The sequence below is a fragment of the Medicago truncatula genome, chromosome 4 (assembly GCF_003473485.1).
Source record: "Medicago truncatula cultivar Jemalong A17 chromosome 4, MtrunA17r5.0-ANR, whole genome shotgun sequence".
Lineage (NCBI taxonomy): Eukaryota > Viridiplantae > Streptophyta > Magnoliopsida > Fabales > Fabaceae > Medicago > Medicago truncatula.
In genome coordinates, this window is record NC_053045.1 from 61,395,333 (window position 1) to 61,418,333 (window position 23,001).

Sequence of the window (23,001 nt, forward strand, 5' to 3'; positions counted from 1 at the left end):
GTCACTCAAATTGCAAGTAACATATATTATGACTGATCAACCCAACAAGATAGGTAATTTTTAAATTATGATAACTCTAATGGTCAACACGGTTGAATTGAATTCTATATAAATACATGCAGCTTATTTCTCTCTTTCATAATTCTTAGTACTAGGAAAAGGTTAAATGGATTTATTTGAGATTGAAAGCAATAAGATTCTATCAAGAAGATCCTCTGTGGGATGTTCCTCTCGTATATCATATTATAGGAGTGGAGAAGGTGTTCCATTCAAGTGGGAAATGCAACCAGGGATAGCAAAAGAATCGTCACCAAAGGAAGTGCTTCCACCACTCACTCCCCCACCAAAAAATCTTAGCTTGGGGCTACCCAAACCAAGCATTTTGGAGCTCAAAAAACCAGCGTCAACCATGTCAAAGCTGAAGTTTTGGAAGAAAAGGGTAGTCAAAATCAAAAGCAAGAAGCCACAAGAAGTTTGTTTTCATGAAGATTTTGATATACTATCAAGATTGGATTGTAGCTCTGATTCTGAGTCTATGGTGTCGCCCCGTGGTTCAAGCTTTTCATCTTCCTCTTCTTCGATGTCGTTGATGAAGAGTACTCGTTCTTCATTGCACTCAGTCTGCTCATCATGCTCGGAGGGTAATACCAAACAAGTATCTCGAAAGCCATCTACCTTAGGTTGTTTCCCGATGCACATCAGCAGAGTTCTTGTTTCCATTACAAGGCGTGGTTGAAAATAATAACAATGTAATGTAGTATGTGGAGTCGGTTATTTATTTATGCATTTACATTTACATTAGAAGAAAAAAAAAATACACAACTCACACCCACTTTCATTCAATATTTTTTAAATTTTGTGGAAAATTTATCATCTATTCTAATCATAACTGGCTTCTAATCGGAGCTTCTTTTGCACCTGCAATGCACTCTAATGCTACTACTTCAACTCATTGTGAGTTTATGTTATTGTAATATACCCTAATGAATTGACTCAATGACTTGTTGGAGCAGTGGTTGGTTCGCATGTGCTGTATGTGTAACCCTTGCAGAAATGTTTATTTAACATAAAAAAGTGTGCGACACTAAAAATGATCGAGAATTTGATGCGGACTCCAATTCACAGATGCCAAAGGAAAGACATTTTGGTTAATCTCTATGGTTGGGATTTTATTGAATGAATCAGTTGATCATCGAAATTGTAAATGTCGAATATGTTGGTCTCTGAATTTTATGAATTAACGAATATATCCCTCAGATTGTAACAGATCGGTGGTCAGTACCTCCGTCAAATTCTTTCCTTAGATTTGATGAGTTGTAGGTTTTATACACACGCGTGACTAAAATGCTGGCAAATTTATCATCGTTCTGGTCATTTTAGCCCTTAAAGGGTCAATTCAGTCCTTGTGATACGGGAGCGAGGTTGCATCTACATAGGAATGTTATATGCATCTGACATCAAACAGGAACTTGATGAAATAATTAACTCTACTAACTGTTGCAATTTGAAGGATAGACTTTCAAGTTCTTAAAATTCAAAGATAAAAATGTATGACACATTGCCATTTTGATATTTACTCGTGTTTATTTGACTAATTTAGTGGAAATTCTTAGGAAGGGAAACAAAGTGAAGATGCTGTGAGTGAGAGATTGTAAAACTGTAATGAATCATACTTTATAATTACTACTAACTCAAAATCTTCCTAGCTACCAATTTTAAATGCCATGCAAGTTTGAGTGAACCATCGAGACATTACTAACTTTTTTTCTCTAGAAGCACCTCCAAGATTACAATATCACTATATTATTACTAACAACAACGACATTCGACCATACCATGGCCTTTTACATAAGAACTAAGGGGGGCAGTGAAGAATTGACAAGCAAGATTAGTTACACGGGCTAAAAGCAAGCATGCTCCACTACGAGCCAATATAGTTAAACTTAATTAATAATGACAAGCATGAAACCTGAGTACGCTCAGCCATGTTAGTTGCATACTCCCTGTAAATCAGAAAAGAACAATATCACAACACAGGCATCAGGTGACCAATTGGGATGCAATTAATAACAAATCTACTGCTAAATGTAAAGTGGTAACAACAATTTTACCATATTTGATATTACAGGCTTCCAATTACTACCAGCATGATCATATAGTGTTGTTAAATGCCGGCCATGGCAGAAATAGCGTGGCAGTTTTTTTTTACAACCGCCACGACAATTTTCAAAGGGATGTCCACCATGGCGGCGCCATAGGCCACAATGGCATTTTTATATGGCGGATTTTTGGCCTTCTGTCATTGACACTGATCCCATAATCATACTTCAATAAACAACATTTCAAGTAAAGTGAATGAAATGAAAGTATTGTGCAAACAGAAGAATCAACAACAATGACCTCACAAAAGGTTGATGCTAAATGCCATCATCAACACCGTTTCTACACCAACATGTGCTCCCAGTCTAGCACTACCCCTATCAACACCACAGAGACACGAACCATGTCAACATTAATAGTTGATCCCCTTCTGCTGCCAGCAGAGGAATAAGTTCGACAACAACCCATTTCTATTGTTCTTTAAAGCTCTAATTCCTATTACAAACCAGTTGTATCTTTAAAACTGGACATCTGAAAAGATACAAAATGAGTTGTTCCCAAAATAGGAAAGCCAGGGGATTTTAATCAGATCAATACATTTTGAACATACTTACAAAAATTACAAAACATTAAAATGTTAGGTACACATCTTGTCCTACCATGTTAATTAAATTGTATCAACTTATTAACAAAAAATCTTCTTTTGAAAGTTGCACTCTTACAAACAAAAATGGCTACTCATATAACCTCGATAAACATAAAGGAAAATTTATCCAGGAGTAAGACCCCCAAAACAAATCCTAACCAACCATTTGCATGCGCGTAATCGAAAGAAAAAAGACATAATATATTAGATGTTTCATCTGATGTGAAAACGTGCATAAACTATCTCACTAAGAAATTTAAGAAACCCAGACCCATAGATAGGATTAGCCATGCAACGATTTTGTTTGAGGCCCTAGTCATTACAAAATAAAATACACCTTGCTGAAAGTAAATCAGCAAAGATACTTTTCCACCAACCACCACAAAATTCACACTATAAAAACCTTCAAACTCTCAGTTGTATAAAATTAGGTTGATTATAAATTGACACAACAGAATCCTAACCCAAAACATGAAACAGACAAACATATACATAAATACATACCTCAGCCGGAGCCGATTCCCTGTAAAATTCAAAGAGTAAATCAATTTACTGCAGCAGTACATATTAGACAATTTATAACAAATAGAAAACACTAAGAATACCTTGGCCTGTCAGACTTTGCAAGATGTTTAGACATTATAGAAGCCTGCAATACAACATATTATCACATTACTCTCGTAAATTTGAAATGCATTGCCAAATTAGCATGATCCAGCACTAAGCAAAGTACTGTCAGGCAATTCGATGGCAAAAGAAAGAAGAAAAAAGTCGTGGGTTTGTTAAAGGAGAGTGCTGATTGAAAATAAGATACATGTTTAGGGCTGCAACCACCTAAAGACATGGACTTATAAGTTGTAAGCATATATCAATCTTAAAAGAAACACCAATTTAATAGCAGTTTATTTTATGCTGTCATCATAAAGAACTAATTTGCCTAGGCCAAACACCATAAAACATAAGACGAAGAGCATTTCAAAATGAAAAGTATCAGCTTTTGTTATTTGGAATCATAGTAAAACAGGTTTCTAAATGCCTTGGACCTAACTTGTTGCAATTGCGAGAGCAAAAAACATTACCTGCTCTTGTATAATGCTCCTTGCTTCAACAAGTTGAGCTTCAAGCTCAAGTTCTCTCTCGGTAGCTTCCGAAGTGACTTCGGCCTCTTTCTGAGCATCTTGCAGTTGGACCATGCGCTCCTTCATATTTCAACTTTCAAGCCGTTAACAACAAAACACAAACAATTCATATATGCAAGTACTTGACGAAGGAAACCAAAAGGTGATACTAATAATAATAACCTTTATAGAAGCCATCTTCGCTCTTAGACTCTCTTCAATTTGATCTCTTGCCATGTGAAAAGGAAGATCAAATACGTCCTGCAAGTAACAAACTCATAAATTTCATGGGGAGTTTGACAATGCGAAGAAAGGACAATAAAGTAGTAAATTTCCACACCGTTCTTCCAACCAGCGGAGAATGTGAAGGATTACTTTCAGATCTTTCGTTAGTAGTGGGAGATTGATTTGGTAGTCCATTAGGAGCATTTAAGAAATCACGCATATCAACCTGTAATCAATACACTAACAAATCTCATAATCTAGGTTGAGTACCCTGCTTTAGAGGGGGATGGGCATTATAGAACAATGGCCTTTACAAGGAAGGAAGAACAAATCCTACGCAAAATAAAAATGACAAGATGGATGAAAAACAAAAGAAGAAACATGCTGAAAGTCACCAGACCAAATTTATTAGAGTTCACGTTTTCCTTTTTTCCCGGTTCCATTTAGTTATTACTGCCCTCCAATCTCCATCCAATTGGAATTTGCATCCATTTAGCTCCCCAAATGCATTAAAGAATTTATATTGTTGTCTTTATGTCTGAAACCCAGTCAGCAACAACCACCAAAACCTAAAATTTCTCTCTAATGCTTAAATTTTTCCTCCGATGAGATTTGCAACCACCAAAACCTAAACAACCACCATTCATAAGGTTTTTCCTCCAAGTTTCTCTCTAATGCTTTCATATCTAAATCAGCCCCAAAGCATAAAAATTTTAGGAATGAAATGAGAACGGAATGAAAGTGGCGAACTCGTGTTTTTGTGTGTGTGTGTGTGCGTGCACAAATACCCGGAGACCTCTTAATGAGTGAACACGTTAAGAAATCAAAATACATTGACCGGATGTTAAAAAAACAAAAGTTGCTGGAAAATCCAAATCACATCAAGGAGAATCAATGAAACATGGGCAAAAGAAACACATAGGTTGCATTCTTATAAGTCTGCAAGTAGAAATTTCAACAAATAACTTACTAATCAAGAACCTACCTGCATTGATCTCAATAATGCCCTTAAATCAGCATTTTCTGCTATCAGTTCTTGATTTTTCACCTCATAAGCGTCCACCTTTCATTATTATAATAAATAAATTGTGAAAGATGAAAATGTGTCCAGAATATAAAGTTTGTAATGATAGGGTGAAAGCTTGCATACAATCTTTTTATAAAAATCATTGTCAGTTTTCTTCCCATTCCATGTTCCACGTTGCCTCCCTTCCTTCTGTTTATGCACATCATAAATACCAAATTATCACAAAATTCAGTCTTAAAAGTTACAAGCAACATTCAAAACTATATGGATGGTTGAAACCTGAAGCAAATTCATTATCTCCATGCCCGACCTAGATTCTTTCTTCTTCTCCATCAACACTTGGTTTAGTCTCTCCTGCAAGTAAAATGTACCAGCCTTTCATATTTCTAAATCTAATAACTTGCGAGTTCATGAAATAATTCAATGGTAAAATCCCTACCATATAGCAGAACGAATCACCAAAATACCATTCACATTAAACAACAAAAGTCAAAGATATCCTACCTGCAACTTAATGTATTCCTTTTCCTTCTTCTTCATCTCATGTATTTGTTGAGTCCTAACTTGCTTTAGCACCGATCACATAGTAAGATAGATAAATAGTCAGAGCTTGTCCATTTTAAAGTAGGAGTTGCAGAACAAGACACGAAAAAAATCAAAGTAAATACAGCTTCTAACCTGATTGCCAATAACCATCCTCTGAAATTCATCCCTCTCTTTTTGCAGCTTCTCAATTTGAGCCTTGAGAGCTGCAGTATTTTTAGCTTCCTAGACAAGAAGAGTTAACACTTAACACAGAAAATAAATTCCACCACTAGATTGTACCCAAAACAAAAATCCACCACTGATTGTACCCAAAACAAAAATCCCACCGCTAAAGAGCAAAAAACAAACAGATCTACTGGCATTATTTTGTAAATAAGGAAATCATTCAATGCTCACATTATAGATACACTTTCAATCATTCAATTCAATGCTTGACATTTTACCGAAACCATAATTTAAAATCATTGCCTCACCGTTCTAGTTATCGTCGCTATCTCTCTATCTTTAGCTTGTAATTGTCCATCAAGTCTCTCAACTTTAGCCTCATATCTCGATATATCCGACAACAATCTATAATATCAAAAATCAAAACACTTACAGTTAGACTAGATAAATCAAAACCACACACAAACAAACACAAACATTAACCTAATGATATCAAAATTGAACCAATTACCGTTGTCTTTGTTCATTGGCAGACTCTCTAAATTCGACATCACGCTGTCTCTGCTGAAGCAAGAAGTATATGCAATTGCACGTCCTCGCTATAGAAACCTACCACATTTTCAAAAACATCACCATTTTCAAAAACAAGAACAAAAAAAAAATGTAATAATCGAAACAAAATCGAAGATCAAAATTCTTACGGGATCGTTTGAGAATAGATCGAGTGAAGCGGGAAAACCAAATGTAACGAGTGATTGGTTCAGATACTTAGCACAATGTTCCAAATTGTTTACATCGGCGAATGTGTATTCTCTGAAACAAAACGACAATGTCGTTAGTCGTTGCAAAAACGAAAACCCTAAGAAAGAGAGAATTGAAGATGATAGGGTTTTCAACTGACCCGGTTGTGAAAGCAGAATGAGAAGATGGCTGCAAAAAAAATCAATTAAAAGAGTGTAAGAAAAAATGAGACAGTTAGGGAAAGAAATTAAAGAAGAAGAAAAGGGAATAGTAATTTAATTGAGTTTTACCCTAAGATCTAAGTCTCCTTCAGTGGAAGGCATTGTTGTCTTTGATAAAAGAGTTTCTTCTTCTTCTTCTTTTTCTTTGTTTTAGATCTATCTAATGCTAATGCTTTAAGCGGTGTCTGAATTTGAATGATGAAAATAAATGAAATCGGTGTTTATTTGTTTTTGTTGGGCGGGTGGATAATAATACTCTGCATTCGGATCTGGATATTTGTTTATGTACTCACCAATAGGAAGCTTACAACTGGTTTTGGTTTAATGATTTACCACGTGGAGAATTTTGAGTTGTTTGGGAATTGGGATTTGGGGGTTGTGTTTTGGTTGGGAATTATGGCGCCATGAAGAAGGTCCATGTGCTACCATGCGTGACCAGAAGGGTGCTTTTGTTTCGACTTAAAAAATAAAATAGATTTTATGCTAAAAGAATTTAGAGATTAATTTTTAAAAATTTTAAAATAAAAAAATTGAAGTTATTTTTGTTTGTCTACTACCCATAAAAATTTATTTTTTAAAAAATGAGTTTTACCTTGTACATTGGTTACCTCATTGTTTTTGAAAAACATAGATTTCGAGAAAAGCTAATCCTAATAGCTTTTCATTTTAGGGTTAAAATAGATTTTTTTTTTTAATAAGTCATTTTAAATTAGTCATCTACTTTGTTAATATTTTTAAATAGTTATTGGACCGGGAAAGCCCGGATAAGGGCATAACGCCCTTCATAAGGGCCAAGAAGACCTTAGGTGAACCTATACGCGGGCACCGCCTTTGAGGCCTTATAGAAGCAACTAAAAGCGTCGAGTGCTTATCTAAGCCCAACTGACTTCCTGCCTAAGTTAGTAGATAAACGAGCCTAATTACACTATAAATACCCCCTTGAGAGCATTCTTAAGGGATGACCTAAACATTATCAACCCTAGTTTGATAGATCATACTTTCTGCAAGTACAGTTGTTGTCTTTGTTAAAAATTTAGGTCTTTCATCTCATGAACGGAAAAAAAAAAAGGCTTAATTACTTTTTTGGTCCTCTAACTAAAAATTAATTAATTTCGGTCCTCTAAGTTTCTCACTGTTACTACATTTAGTCATTTCTGTTAGTTTTATTCAAATAAACGTTAGGGTTTGTGTTATGTGGGTACCTGACCTCCTGTTTCACACATACATATGAACCATAATAATTACCAATAATATCACTCATTGTTTAATCATAATACCTTAACAAGGCATAAGACCAAAATGATACTAATAAATAAAGTTAGAGGACTCACATAACACAAACTCTAACGTGTATTTGAATAAAACTAACAGAAATGACTAAATGTAGTAACGGTGAGAAACTTAGAGGACCGAAATAAATCAATTTTTAGTTAGAGGATCAATCTGATACCAATTAAATAGTTAGAGGACCAAAAAGATAATTTAGCAAAAACAAGAAAAAACATTGTTGACAAACTTTTGAACAAAAATATGAATTAGTTTGAATCATTGGAGTTGTTAATTAATTTGAGAGTAACTTGCATAGACAATGAATTATTTGATGGTATGCTCCATTTTAAAGATTTCTGCTCTTTTCCTATACTTTTCGTTCGCGTCCTGCAGCTATGACGAAAATACTCCTGCGTTAGTTAATTAACGCAAGTGTAAAAATAACGTGACTTAGTTTTTACAGATGCGTAACTTTATTTTTGCATATTCCTTGGTGACACTAGATATCTCACAACGAAGCAAACAAAACCATGTTTTCAATGAAAGCTCGATAAGAGAAAATTAATTAAAAATCAATTTTGCATGAAAAATTATGAGCTTACCACAACAAAAGCTGATCATTAGCGGGGGACAACATCATGTATGTATTTTTGTAATTTCAGCAATTAATCAACTGAAATATTGTCAGAAGAATGTTTAATATCTTAAAGTTCTACACTGATTGTAGATAAAATTAAATCCTCCATGAATGCATTTAAGGGCAAACACCATAGTAAACGAAATACATTAAAATCATGCAAAAACAAATATTGCGTGAGTTGACTCACGCATGTGTTAATTTCGGCGTGGGTTAACTCACGCAGCGTGACTTAAGTCACGTATGTGTAAAAACTAAATCACGTTTTTTTTACACTTGCATTAATTAACTAATGTAAAATATTTTCGTCATGGCTGCAGGACGCGAGCGAAAAATGCAAGGGAAAGAGCTTAAATCCATTCTCAATTTTAGGCTTTGGGCATTGGTTCTAACCATTGGGTTGGGGAAGAAATTAAGTGAGAGAGCTTGTTTTCTCACCTCCAATGTTCTTAAAACCCCCCCATTTATATTATTTTTTTTCTGTTTAAAAAACACATCGAGGAGTATACTTTTGGAGAATTTGCAGGAGGAGTAATTTGGTCTAGAAGAACCCATTCGAAAGCATGTATGCTTTCTGGTGCCAAGAAAGGCTTAAAAAAATTCACATGATTGATCTAGAAAATTGACATATCAAATTAGAGGGGGTGAATAGCTAGCTTGGTTGTTAAACTATTTTGGTTGAACTATGAGATTAAAAGTGTTAAGAAATTAAGGGTGTGTTTGGATGGAGGGTTTAGGAGGGGAAGGGAGGGGGGTTCACTTTTCAGAGTTCAAATTCCGACAAAAGAGAAAATAACATTACAACTATATACCAACATTTGTTTGTCATTAAAAAAATCGCATATCAAATAAACTCTTAGATTCTTGTTGGATTGATGGAATATAACAGAGCATAACAAAATAAAATGAAATAGAATGAAACGGAGTATAAAAGAATAAATATTTCATTTCACTATTTGGGTGTTACAACTTGGACAAAATCACTAGTTAAGCATTTTATTTTCTTAATGCATGAGTAGGAGTAGCATAAAATCTAGGACCAGATGTAGGTATTACTTTCTTATCAACTACCAGCGATTGATGGAAAATACTTAGGTGACATTGTGGTTGGTGACATTGACCAACCACAATGTCACATGTGTATAACAAACAAAAAGACCTTAGGAAAGAGAAAGAAGAAAAGCCACTTGTGATGTTATGGTTGGCCAATATCACAATGTCACCAACCACAATTTCACCCAAGTGCTGCCCGCGATTGATAGCCCTATTTAAAGCTTCTTCAGTTAAGCAAACCAACAAAGGGGAAATGGAATCATCTTGCCAAACTCCTCTCCTACAAGAGAGAAATCCAAATGGATCTCCATTGACAACGAATGATAATTTAATAGAATTTAAAATTGTCCAATGAATGAATTTAGGATAAAAAGTTAAAAACCAAAAAGATTGAGAATATTTAAAAGGAAATTATCATGTCCTCGTGAGCTTAGCTGAGTTGGTAGGGGCAATGTATAAAATATGCAAGGTTGTTAACGAGTGCCCCCAGGACACTCTTTAAGCATGCTAAATTAAGTAATTATTCTTTAAAAATTTAAAAGTTTTCAATTTCCAATGCAGTGATTACACAAACTTTTATAAAAAGTTACTATTTAAAGTCCTTAACGAGTGCCCTGGGAGCACTATTTAACATTTCCTCAAATTTTAAATCAACATTGCCACCGCAGAACTTATTGCCAGACTTATTAATAGCTTCTTCTTTTTTGTTGAAACAATAGCTTCAAAAGCAAGATAAATGCAGTGTGGAATAAGGCCTCTCTGCTCATTAGAAATAAGCTTGGGGACAATAGTTGATAATCTATCGGCAAACACTTTTGATACGATTTCAAGACAAAAATTTGCAAGAGCAGTTGGTATTGGTGGTAACATTAAAGTACTCAACTCTAGTATCATATAGTCTAAATAGAAAAGAAGGCTGTTAATCTACGCTTCTTAAGTTATAAGTTAGTGGTCTCCATTATATATAGAAGATTATAATTTTGTTGACGTATATATAGGCTGATGTTAGTATGGAGATATTTGAATATTTGATGAACATTAAACAAGAAAAATCAAAAGAAAAACCTGATTCTTGCTATTGATTTCTTCTTCCTCTTCATGTGAACTCTTGTTATTGACTTTCAATCATTATAAGTTTCTTTTTACAAAAACTTTTAACCATTATTAGTTCATTTGCATTTATAAACTATTATGCCCATAAGATAGAAAATATACCAAATTATATGTAACAAACAGTGATGTATTTTTTTAAATAGATAAAATAAGGATAGTTGTTGAAAACTCAGATATACGTGGAGGAACCGTGGTTTGAACTCTCCGGTCATGACATCCGCTTAACAATTTTGACATTTTTTTAAGGAAACAATTTTAGTATTTTGTCAGTTAAAATAAGACTTATGCTCGCGGCGCATCGAACGCGATCAGGAGTGGTAGTTCTTGCCGTCGAGAAGCGGCGTAACAAGCGGTGCCCAAGGCGTTCATAGTGTCAATCTAACCTGCACTACATCTAGTGCTTTTAACTCATTGCAGCAAGGTATCCAATCTATATTATATTGTTCTGCTATTGGAAATTTGCCGGTTTGGATAATAGATAGTGGAGCAACCGATCATTGTTCCTTAGTATTAGACATGTTTTCTACGTATAGACCCATCGATCATAAATATGTTAGGTTACCAAATGGAAATAACATTGTTGTTGAGTTTTCTGGTGAGGTCCACATTACTGACTCAATTATTCTAACTGATTTGCTCTATTTGCCATCTTTTAGTTTCAATTTGATTTCAGTTCATAAGCTTGCAAAGGAGTCTAATTGTTCTTTTGTTTTCTCCTGGTTTTCAGTTCATAAATGGTTCTACTAGTAACTGTGTTGATGCTACAGATACAACATCTGTCAAATCCGATACCTCTACGTCTGTTATTGCTGAACAGAAGCAGACACCTAACCTCACTGTTGAAGAATATCAAGGATTAATTGCTCTGTTGAAGGCAAATACTATGAAGAGAACCAAACAATAATGTATTTTTTGTTGTTTACAAAATAATGTATTTATCATTATAATAAAGGTAATATAATAATTTGAGAGTGATGCAAATGGTGATGCATATAATATTAATTATGTAATTATAATTGGCTGGAAAAAAAAAACTGGACAATTTGTTTTTTATCACAAGTGAATATTGATTCAACGGGGAAAAGTCTGTAATTGACCTTTTCGATTACTCAACAGGAGGGAAAAGTCTGCAGTTGACCTTTTCGATAATTCAATCGATGAATGCTGAAAAATTATGCTCAAACAAAGAAACAAGGCATAAGCATGTAATCAATCAAATTTAAATTACAGCAAATTGTAATATGTTTTTAAAACTGAAGAGAGAAAAAACTTGACTAAAGAAAACATATATATAGCAGCAAGGTTAACATATTTTAAGCTTGAAAATTTATATTATATTGGTCATGCTGGTTCCCTGAACATGTATGTATCAACGTCTGGACTTTTCAATTGAGTATTGACATCGTCCAAGAACAAGAAATGCGAGCAGGGGACTTTTCACTTAGTTTTTTTTTATACAACATCAAGCTCAATCAAAACATATATAAAATAAACATCCTTGGTCCTTACTTTGAACTTTGACCAGTTCACTTTCAAAACCTCAACTTAATGTAGTATTTTATTGTTCCCTTTCAATTCAATTTTTCACGTAGTTAATTAGCATACTGATGTTTTTAAAATTTTGAAAATAACCCCTAATTTTCTCGTGGACAATTTTCATTCAATTCTAGACAATGAGAATAGTTTAAGATCAAAGGTTTAAAATGAGTTTGGCCGATATGAATGGAAGAGGTGGAACATGTTCTCTTGTTGGGTTGCTCTATTGAGTTTGATTGGCTCACCCATAAGGTCGGGTCAACATATTTTCATGCATAAAGCGAACTTAAAAGTGAAGCTTTTTATGCAAGAGAAATAAAATAAAAATCATGAGTCTTCAAAGGATTAAGAAAATTAAATTTATTGATTGATAAATGTTAAATTTACCTATTTTATAATACAGTTTTATATGCACTAATTGACCTGTTTGCATAGAAAACATTTCATTTTTCTTCAATTGGCGTATATACTTAATAATTAGGGTTTGATGCATGAGAATTTATCACGGTGATGTTTGCGTCTTGCTTTACATTCTTATAGGCAACAGAAGGTGAACCGAATGAAGAAGAAAGCTCGCAAGATCGTTTCAGCCAAGACAGGAAGATTTAATACACGTGTGAAATCGCTAACTGAAGTTAATGATTGCTGGACAAAATAAATTGTTGAGATCATTATGAGACAAAATAAATTGAGTAAAACTTTGAAATATTTTCATCGTTGATTTGAGAAGTGTGGCCATTAAATTTGTTTCTCCACCCTACAAGGAAGATAATATCATGCATGAAAAAATATTTACCACAAATAAATTTATGTTAAATTTATTAATATAGTATTTTTTATATAAACAATTACAGTGTTATGACACAGTGAATATTCATTCAAATGTCACATCAAGCAGTGTGAAGAAAAAAAGTTTAGAGTTATTATAAATTTTTTGTTGAGATATATGGATGTAAGTATGAAGTATCGGACCACAGTGAGTTGTATTTTTGTTTCCTTCTGCTTCTTGTGGGTGTGTTTCTGGATATGTAGAGAATAGAGATTTTCTCTTGTTGCTTTTTTTACAAATTATATTAGATTTGAGGTTTTGATCAATGGAGGAAGAGAAAAAGTTCAGTGCCCTGTGGAGTTCATTTTGCATCGGTATGTCTCTAAAATATCTACTTGGCCTATACTAAATAATATACATAGGCTCATGCCCGAGTAAGTCAAGTCAGGTAATAGTCGAGCATGGAGAGTTTAATCGATCAATAAAAGGGAAATCAGATAAACATTAAGGAAGAGTGTGGTCACGATCTCTAAAAAGGATAACCATACCCTCTTATTATGACATAAGTTAACATGACCATATTTATTTTTGTTTGAAAAAACTAAATTAACTTATTTAAATTAAAACTAGAGGAAATCGAACATAAATAAATAAATATAAAGTCAAGTTGTGTTGTTTTTATTGGTTTCTTTCGCTTTTGTTTAGAGAAAAAAGCAAAACTTTTTCTCAACCCATAAAAACGGTGTTGTAATTTTTATTTTTATTTTTGGTTTTGAGTGGTTGTAGTGTTTATACATCATACAAAAGTTGAGGTGGAATATCCTTCCACGTTTTTATGGTTTGATATGTGTATGTATCAAGTTTTTTTCTCCTTTTTTCCGGGTGATTATCGTTTTCTCTTTATCAACTAACCAATCCAAACTTAACTTTTGTCACATGTGGCACTCGTGACCTGTGGCCGGGTGCTGCACCTTCCAATTGTCATATCACAGTGGGCGCTTAATACTTTAACTCTTTTTTTTCCTCCACGAGAAATAATAAGACTCGATAGTTTGTCTAGTTATATAAATTTAACTTCTTTTAATTTGTACCATAAAATAAAAGGAAGATGTTAAATAGTGTCTCGGAGTAAATGCAAACTTGTTTAACGTGCAAAGGAAAACGTCCCAAAAACATCACAAATGCAAACTTGTTTAACATTCGAAGGCTATGAAGTCCACATTCAGTGGAATAAAATCTATTTTTGTGTAAAATTTATGAAGACCATGATCTAACACATTTTCAACCCTACTCTTATCAAATGGTTTCGCTCATTCCTAAAGTAAAATTCCAAAATGCTCCTACGCATGTTAACATGCGCTAGTTGTAATTTGTACTTATGTTAAGTCACGCTACGTGACTTAACATGCGCTAGTGTATTTTATACCTAAGTTAAGTCACGTAGCGTGACTTAACTTGCGCTAGTGTGTTCTGAGCGTGAGTTAACTCACGCTAGTTGGCCGGTGCAGAACTGAAGAACAAACGTTTTTTGGTTTGTGATCATTTTTTCAACATTCAATTCACACGTTTTTTTGACCACATTAATGGTGTTTACAACCTATACTACCATTCCCACCTATAAATACCCCTTCATACTTCCCTAATTTCTCACACTATATCATTTCTCCCCCTCCTCACTCTCTCCCTCTATTTCTCTTCTTTCTTTTTCAATATTCTCTTTAGGGGCAAAAGTGATCAATCTTCGTCGGGGTAAAATAGTGAGGAGCTGACTTGGGGAAGTGATCGACCCATGGGATAAGTTTAAATTTGTTTTTTTAAACCCCAAAAACTTTTTACCGTGAGTAAAAAGAATCTTTTTGGGGTAAAAAAAAACAAATTTAAATTTAGCCCAAGGGTAGAAGATGTATTTTCCCCAAGAAGGCTGCTCACTATTTTACCCCAAGATGATTGGTCACCTTTTAGCCCTAAAGAGGGAGAAAATAAGTAGTGAATTTGAATAAATTATTGTACTGTATGAATTATTAATAAAATGAGATATTGTTATATGCCTCAATTTTATTCATTCCTTTTTATTTTATATTTGCTTTTATATTCTAATTTTGTGTTTAATGAATAAATATTAATTTAGTTCATTTACTTTTATTTATATTTGTATTTATTTAATGAATAATATCGAATCAATATTTATTTTAAGTGCATAAATAAATTAGAATAAAGTAAATCAAATAATTTGAATATAGTAAATAAAATAATTTAGATTAATGTAAACAAAATAATTTAGATTAATGTAAACAAAATAATATAGATTAAAGTTAATAAAAAAAATTAGAATAAAGTAAAAAAAAATTAGAATAAGGTAAATAAAAAAATTAGAATAAAATAATTTAGAATAAAGTTAATAAAAAAATTAGAATAAAGGCCTAAATGTAACCAAAAATAAGAATAAAGGCCTAATTGAAAATTATTTAGCGCATAGGTTTCATATGCACTAAATGCAGTCAAAAAACTCAATAAAAGTGTTGAATAACCGACTAAAGTCCAAAAAACGTGTTCTTGACCATCGGCCAAACTGGCGTGAGTTAACTCACGCGAGTGTTAACCTGGGCGTGAGTTAACATCACGTTAGTGTTAATTCTGGATGTGAGTTAACTCATGCGAGTGTTAATCATGGGCTCAAGAACACACGTTTTTTTGACTTTGTTCAATGCATTTTAATTATTTTTACACGTTTTTGTTAAGTTTGTACATGTTTTTTGACCCTATTTGTGGTAGATATAACCTATGTTACAATCTCCCCCTATAAATACACCTCTAAACTTCTTCATTTCCTCGCAGCATTTCACATTCTCACTCTCCTCCTCACTCTATCCCCCCATGAATCTTGTTCCTTTCCTTCTTTTTTCCTTCTTTATTTTGGTGTAAAAAGAGAAAGAATTATAAGTAGTGGGAATGCTAGGGAAAAGATAAGTAGCGAGCAGCTTTATTGGAAAAAGAATCAGATTGGATAAAACTAAATGTGCAGATTTAGTTTTACCCCAAGGAGCTAGGTTTTCTGGTGGTTTTCTTTTAGTTTTACCCCAGGGAGGTTGGTTTTTTTGTGGTTTTCTTTTAGTTTTACGCCAGGGAGGTAGGTTTTCTGGTGGTTTTTATTTTTTCGCAAATTTAGTTTTACCCCATTGTAAATGTAATAAGAATTATATTAATAAAATGATATTTTATAGCTAATTACAGCACGTAGCGTGACTTAAATCACATTTCTCTTATAACTAGCGCAACTTAAGTCACGCTACGTATGTTAACATGCGTAGGGACAATATGAACATTTACTTTGGAAATGAGTGGAACCATTTGGATATTGTGCAGAATTCTTTAAAAAACAAACAATAATTATACTATCATCATCATCATTGATAACCGCCAAAAAGATTACTTTAAATATTGTAAAAATAAAATTACTTTAAATTATATAAAAACACAATTTTATTTGTCATTTCGTTTATTTGAATAATGTTTTTTTGGTACAATCTGAATATTGTAAGTAAGACCTAGTTTAAAATATAACAGATTATTCCATATTTGTATAACGTCGACCTTAACATTAAATGGAAACATATGAAAAGCGCGAGATTTCGTTCATCATTACTTTCTTTATCATACATTAAGTGACACAATTCACAGTTTCATACATGTTTAAAGGTGTCCTTAAACATGGGCAGGAGGTCTGAAAATTCAAGACACCATTTTTTTATGAGCACAAAAAATTATATACACATATTGTTGTATTTTTTTAACTGGTTTTGATTAATTTCATTGAAAAATATTTTTAAAAAACTCTGACTTTGAATGGATATTTTACAAAAATAATACTAGAAAAGATGTTTAAATATTTAAAATGACACAACTTTATTGATTTAAAATCTAAAAAGATCAAAAAATAAAATAAAATATGGATAAAAAAAAAACTATTTGGAAAGATCCAACATCTCACCTCCAATCTTTATTTCTCAAGTCGGTTGAGATGTTGGTTACAGACGCGATCCCATTTCTATCGACTACCGGTATTTTTGAAATTGAACGGCTCATTCAAAGCTGTGCTACTCCACTGTACACAAAACAATAGTAAAAAAAGACGACACCGAAGGAAGCGCAAGACAAGTGGGCAAATATTTAAGTACAGTATATGTTGAACGAATTTAGCATGCATAATGAATAGGTTTAGGGAAATGTTAACCGGTGCTTCAGGAGCATTATTAAAAAAGAAATTATATATTAGTTAATGCATTAAAATTGTGTAATTAATTTATAAAAAGTCAAAAACAATTTTCTTTTATAATAATAATTTTCTTTTTTGGTATGCTTAACCAATACCTCAGCATGATCCATAGGGTTATTATATACTATACTCCAAATAGTTTGTTCGTAAAATTTGAACATTAAAACATTTGAGATTTGTTTTAAGGTACTTCTAATAAACTTCTATACAAAAATTTGAAAAGATTAGCGTAAAATTGTAATAGTATATAAAATGAAAATAGTTTGATTAGTAAATAACTTCTAACAAAAACCAAATAATATTTTCTATAATATTATAAAGATAATTATTTTTTCCACCATGTTGCCTTCTCGCGCGCTTTGTAAAAATTCCAAAAATATCCATGGTCCGGATTACGTATTCCGAATCAGATTGTTAGTGTTTCCGGAACATATATCCGAACAAATATGACATGAATATCTTGTGTCTTTCTTTGATGTCAATGGTCTCTATTGACCGTTATATGACTTCCGCATAAGCAGGGGTCGTATGAGCGGTCAACAATGACCATGACACCACAAACACTCCTAGAAGCTACCTAAAAAACTAAAAAGAATTGAAGAAAATGTAAGAAAGGAGGGTGAAGAAGAACGAAGGAAAATGTTGAAGATCCAAGCCTTTTTATAGCCTAAAACAAGAAGTCATAGGTAATTTGGAAGTCAAGGAAAACGTGTTTTTCATTCAAAACCGTCCAAAAAACGTATTAAAATTCCACCAATCGGCCTAACCTTTGGTGAAACGTCACCGACCAAAATGTTTCTGAGAGTTTCCGGATTTTATAATCTTGAATCCTTGAAGCTATTCCGGATTGTAAAGTTTGAACTACACCAGACCCTTTATTTCGATCGTTTTCGTTGCGAATGCCTTGGAAAAAATAGAACAAAAGAACATAACATAAATAGAAGCAACATAAGACAAATAAACAGTTAAAAAAAACGATAATAACATAAATCTTTTGGGAAAGTGTTTTCAAAAGGATTTCTTTGAGTTAGATCATGCTGCCTTGCCAAATAACATATTCATCTGGCAGACAGCACGATCTAACTCATAGCAACCTCTTGATATTTTTGAGTTATCTATGTATCAAGGAGGCATCAAGGAGTATCTATATATTTTTGACAGCATGTTGAGGATCTTCATCATGTTGTTATATATATATATATATATATATTTAAAACAACATGAGAAAGATCCTCAGTACAATGACATAAATTTACATGGTCTCTTTGGTGTGTTTGTTTGTATTTTTGACAGCATGTAGAAGATCTTCATCACGCCGTCAAATAGAGAGTTAACTCATCTATTTACGACAACGTGAGGAAGATCCTCAGCTTAATGACAAAAATTTGCATGGTTTTCTTTGGTGTGTTTGTGTGTTTTGGTGGTATTGAAGCTGAAAACCGGAGAGGGTGTATTTATAGAGGTCCTTGGATGTTGTGGATCACATAAACTCTTGGTGCAATGTGGTCCATACAAAAGGATCCTATGCTGAAGCATTCCGGTATACAAAATTCGGAATACACTTACGCCCTATGTGAATCTGGAATTTACAATCCGGACTGCATATATTCATTTATTTTATCGATTAAATGAACATTTTTGACGTAAATTAAAACATAATGAAAGTTTAAATAATATATATTATTCAAAACATAATGCAACAACTTAATTCAACAACACATAACTAACGCGTATTTAAAACAACATAAAACACACGATTAATTAAAACATAGCACATTATAACGGACCATCTAAACTAACTTCTTCCTTCGCTGGTCCCTCCAGCAGAGCCCGAAGCTCTTCTTAGTTCCTGGTCCGGTGCAAATTTTTCAGAATTTGTTCAGCATATCTAACCAACGAAGCGTCCAACTCGATCGGTCCTCTTGTACTGTGCTGACCAAAGACAAATAACATGGTTCTCACGTCGTCGACGTTCATGAGTTTCATCCGGCTGAAGCGAAGAGTCCAGTTGAGTCGGACAATGGACATCGATATTCAACTTCGACCACCTTCCTCGTGTCTCTGTGATTGAGTTGACGGTTGATATTCCATGATTTTTTGTCTGGTGTAGTTTACTTGTAATGAAAACAGGGACCCCTATTTATAGAGTTATCTGGTCATTGTGGACCACAAAAATTGTCGGGCAATGTGGGACACACAAAAGAATCCAATGTTGAATAATTCTGGATTTTAAAATCCGAACCAACCCTCATCATACACAAAGTCCCAAGTTTCCCTTGTTACACCCCAGTATCATATGTTTATGGAATATGTAATCCGGATTGCATATTCCAGACTGCACCAAAAGAATTTGGCTGGTGGTCTGCATCACAAAGAAAACGATTTTCAACCGTTTTGGGCGGTGGTCAAGTTGAAAAACGCATTTTTACACATTTTTTGACTGTAATAATGGCTTTCCCACCTACTTTTTTAACCCTCCCTCCCTATAAATAGAAGAACATTTTCTCACAATTTCTCACACCCTCTTCTTTCTCCTCCTCTATTCTTCCTTTTATAACAATGTGTTTCCATCGTTGGCCTTTCATAGAAAGAGGCCTCTTTGGAAATCCATCAGGGATCATGTGATCGGTCAACAGGGAAGTGGTCAGTTTGGGTGTGAGGTTGTCTGTCTGGGTGTCATATTGACCATCATGGTCTCTTGTTCCCTAGAGGCCAGTGTGCCCCATATGTCTCCCCACCAACATCAAAGCTACTGGTATGTCCCATCAGGCAACATTGATTTCTTCTTCCCCGCCGTCTTCTTTCCTCCCCCCTCTTTCCTCTCCACCAATGGCTGGAGCCACTGATATAGCTTATGTAATAAGATAAGATTAGAAATAGATTTAGGATCTTATGTAATAAGCTTAAAAAGCTTGAAAATTATTGTAATGTATTGTTCACATTTTTATATAAATGAGTTGTTTTTATGTTTTGTGTCTTTTTATTTCTGTTTTTTATTTTATTTTATGAATTGTAAAGCTTAAAATTACAAAAGTTCTGGTAAAACATTATTAATAGGGCACGCGAGGAAAGATATAAGGTGGGAAAAGTACAACTCTATTATAAATAGATGGATTCTATAGTGATGTGTATTGAATTGGGATTTCATGGGATTTTAAAAGACTTTTTTAAAATAAAAAAGTCTTGTGATATTCAATCAAGACTTTTATATAATATAAATAAATATTGTGGTATTCAATCAAGACAATCAAGACTTTTTATTCAGGGCAACGAAATCCGGTGGTATTCAAATGAGACTTTGGCTGACTTATAAAATGTCTATTGGTATTCAAAAGTATACATATTTTAATGGATTCTTTTATGGAGTGGATTTTGTGAGACTTTTTAGCTAAAAATACACATAACATGCTTATTCAACAATCTCACAAATATCCTTGAGACTTTTAGAGACTCCCATAATTTTTGTTTTGTTATCGTCTCATACCACACTCATACCTTTTTCTTGGTATTATTCATAAGCCTTCAGCGCTACTATTATACTCTTCTTCCATGTTCACCATGCTTGTTCATAAGCCCTTTTCTTATACACGTTTATATTACAAAGTTTTTCATTATTTGTTTTTTAGCAGTTTGTTTTGTTGTTTGTATATCTTACGTTACTTTGCAACCTTTTGTTATTATTATTAGTAATATTAATTTATTTTTTTTATTTTTATTTTGAGTAACTTGTAAATATTATAATTATTATTAGTAAAGTCCATATTTTAAGTTCGTAATTTTTTCATTCACTCTTGTCATTTTGAATTTTTCTTAAGAATCCATGTGATCCTCTTAAATATTAAAATTTCATCAAGTCTATTGTGTTTAAAATCTGTCTTATAAATCCATTAAAGTCTGTCTTAAGATCTTTAAAATGACAAGAGTGAATTAAAAAAATTCAAAATCTCTCAAATCTTACAAATCCATTGAAATCTTAACAAATCTGTCTTATAAATCCATTGAAATCTTGTGTTCAAAATCCTGATTGTAAAAGTTATTTTAAAGTCTTTTAAAATCTCATAAAATCAATAGAATCACACAAAGTCTTTTAAAATCTGCAGAATTTTGTTTTCCAAAATAATCTCTTAAAATCCCAATCCAATACACCCCCCTAATTCTTGTTTTCCGTTACTAATGGAGCGCAAAAAGAAAATACCATTTGATTGAAACAACTGTTGAGATTAATTGAAAGTAAAAAAAAAAAAAAAAAGATATACAGCTTCTCCAATTTGAGAAAATGCGATGGTACATACTATGGGTCTGTTTGGTTAACCTCAAAAAAGAGCTTTTAGCTTTTAGCTTATAGCTTATAAGCTCGTTTGACAAAAAAAGTTCTATTTGGTAACACTTTTTCACCATGAACTTATAACTTATTTCACGAGCTTATAAGCTATTTTTCAGAAGCTATTCCAAGGTACCGTTTGGCTCGGGTTTTTTTCAGCTTTTCTACGTTTTTAAGGAGAAGCTAGGCCAAACACAATATCAATAAAGTACCTTCGAAAAAAAGTATTTTTTTTAGAATGCATAAAATTGAATGGAATGAGCTTTAACCAAAAGTTGTTGAATGCTACTTCAAAAAACTATTTCTCCCCAATTTATTTCACAAGCACCTCTCTTCAACTCCCGCCGGCAACCTTTTGTTTTATTTTTTCAATACACTTTTTTCTTCCATTTTATTTTTTTTTATTTTTTTCAACTGGTCCATTTAATTTTTTAATGAGGTTCCATTTAAGTTTATTATCTATTTTTTTAAGGAATTTTATTATCTTTTTATCACTTATATATTAATTTCAATATCTTTTGATCATCACAACCACGCAAATATTTGTATTCACGCTGTCAATGAATGACACCGAATATTTTTATTCCCTTTCTTCAACCACGGAAATACACACACGCATTAGTGTTTAGAGTAATACTTTATGTTCCTCTTTCTGTTTTTTTTTTGTTATGCTAATGCGTATAATTTTTGTTAGTGTTGTGTAATGCGTATAATTATTTTTATAAAATTTTGATTTTAATTAAAAGTACAAGTGTAGTTGCCTAAAAAAATTATACTTATATATAATTTACACATTTGTATTGTAACAAACTATGCATATCTTTTTCTTCTTAAAAAAACTAAACATATATTTTTCAATGACACCATCAATGTAACAAATATAATATTATATATATAAATTCTTATCTTTTTGACCAACACTAAAAATATGGTATTCTTATAACAAAATTTGTTATAGAGTATAATTGGAAAAGAAAAAACCAATTATTCTCATTATATATACACACATATACATATTACATATATGATTGAGCGTGACGAAGAAAGTAATATAAATGAAGAAATCAGTTCATATAATCCAGGAAGAGTGCAAGATGGAGGCTACATGAATAAAGTTAGAAATCAAATAGGAGTTGCGTTGATGGAGAGTAGAAATATTTGAGTTTGTGATGATTTATGTCTTTTAAAAAAAATGATTATTGTTTTTAATTTCCCAAACTACTTTGATATTATTTATGTTA

General features: G+C 32.8%; 2 protein-coding genes across 3 annotated transcripts; one reads left to right on the forward strand and one right to left on the reverse strand.

Annotated features, from left to right (window-relative positions):
* Positions 1-128: 128 nt before the first annotated feature.
* Positions 129-1,205, forward strand: LOC11418637 (uncharacterized). Its single transcript, XM_003610055.4, has one exon. The coding sequence runs from the start codon at positions 167-169 to the stop codon at positions 734-736; it is 570 nt and encodes a 189-aa protein (XP_003610103.1). The 5' UTR covers positions 129-166; the 3' UTR covers positions 737-1,205.
* A 453-nt stretch (positions 1,206-1,658) lies between these two features.
* LOC11423899 (afadin- and alpha-actinin-binding protein) lies at positions 1,659-7,017 on the reverse strand. 2 transcript variants are annotated; one of them, XR_003010938.2, is made up of 17 exons: positions 6,859-7,017; positions 6,729-6,757; positions 6,529-6,640; positions 6,339-6,436; positions 6,136-6,232; positions 5,795-5,884; positions 5,621-5,683; positions 5,396-5,470; positions 5,240-5,305; positions 5,075-5,152; positions 4,205-4,315; positions 4,048-4,125; positions 3,826-3,945; positions 3,352-3,395; positions 3,251-3,269; positions 2,401-2,477; positions 1,659-2,003 (listed from the first exon to the last, which is right to left on the reverse strand). XR_003010938.2 is itself a non-coding variant. In XM_013603069.3 (16 exons), the coding sequence occupies exons 1-16, from the start codon at positions 6,889-6,891 to the stop codon at positions 1,989-1,991; spliced, it is 1,128 nt and encodes a 375-aa protein (XP_013458523.1). In that variant the 5' UTR covers positions 6,892-7,017; the 3' UTR covers positions 1,732-1,988. The 2 variants fall into 2 exon arrangements, 1 of the variants encoding a protein (XP_013458523.1); XM_013603069.3 differs by lacking the exon at positions 2,401-2,477 and having other exon boundaries at positions 1,732-2,003.
* Between the last annotated feature and the right edge of the window lie 15,984 nt (positions 7,018-23,001).

What these genes read in the sequence shown, in the direction of transcription:
- LOC11423899 (XM_013603069.3), bottom strand. Translation starts at nt 6,891, where the DNA reads ATGCCTTCCACTGAAGGAGACTTAGATCTTAGG. An exon ending in CATTCTGCTTTCACAACCGG is followed by an intron (nt 6,641 to 6,728) that starts GTCAGTTGAAAA and finishes GTTTTGTTTCAG; the next exon opens with AGAATACACATTCGCCGATG. An exon ending in TAGCGACGATAACTAGAACG is followed by an intron (nt 5,885 to 6,135) that starts GTGAGGCAATGA and finishes CTTCTTGTCTAG; the next exon opens with GAAGCTAAAAATACTGCAGC.
- LOC11418637 (XM_003610055.4), top strand. Translation starts at nt 167, where the DNA reads ATGGATTTATTTGAGATTGAAAGCAATAAGATTCTATCAAGAAGATCC.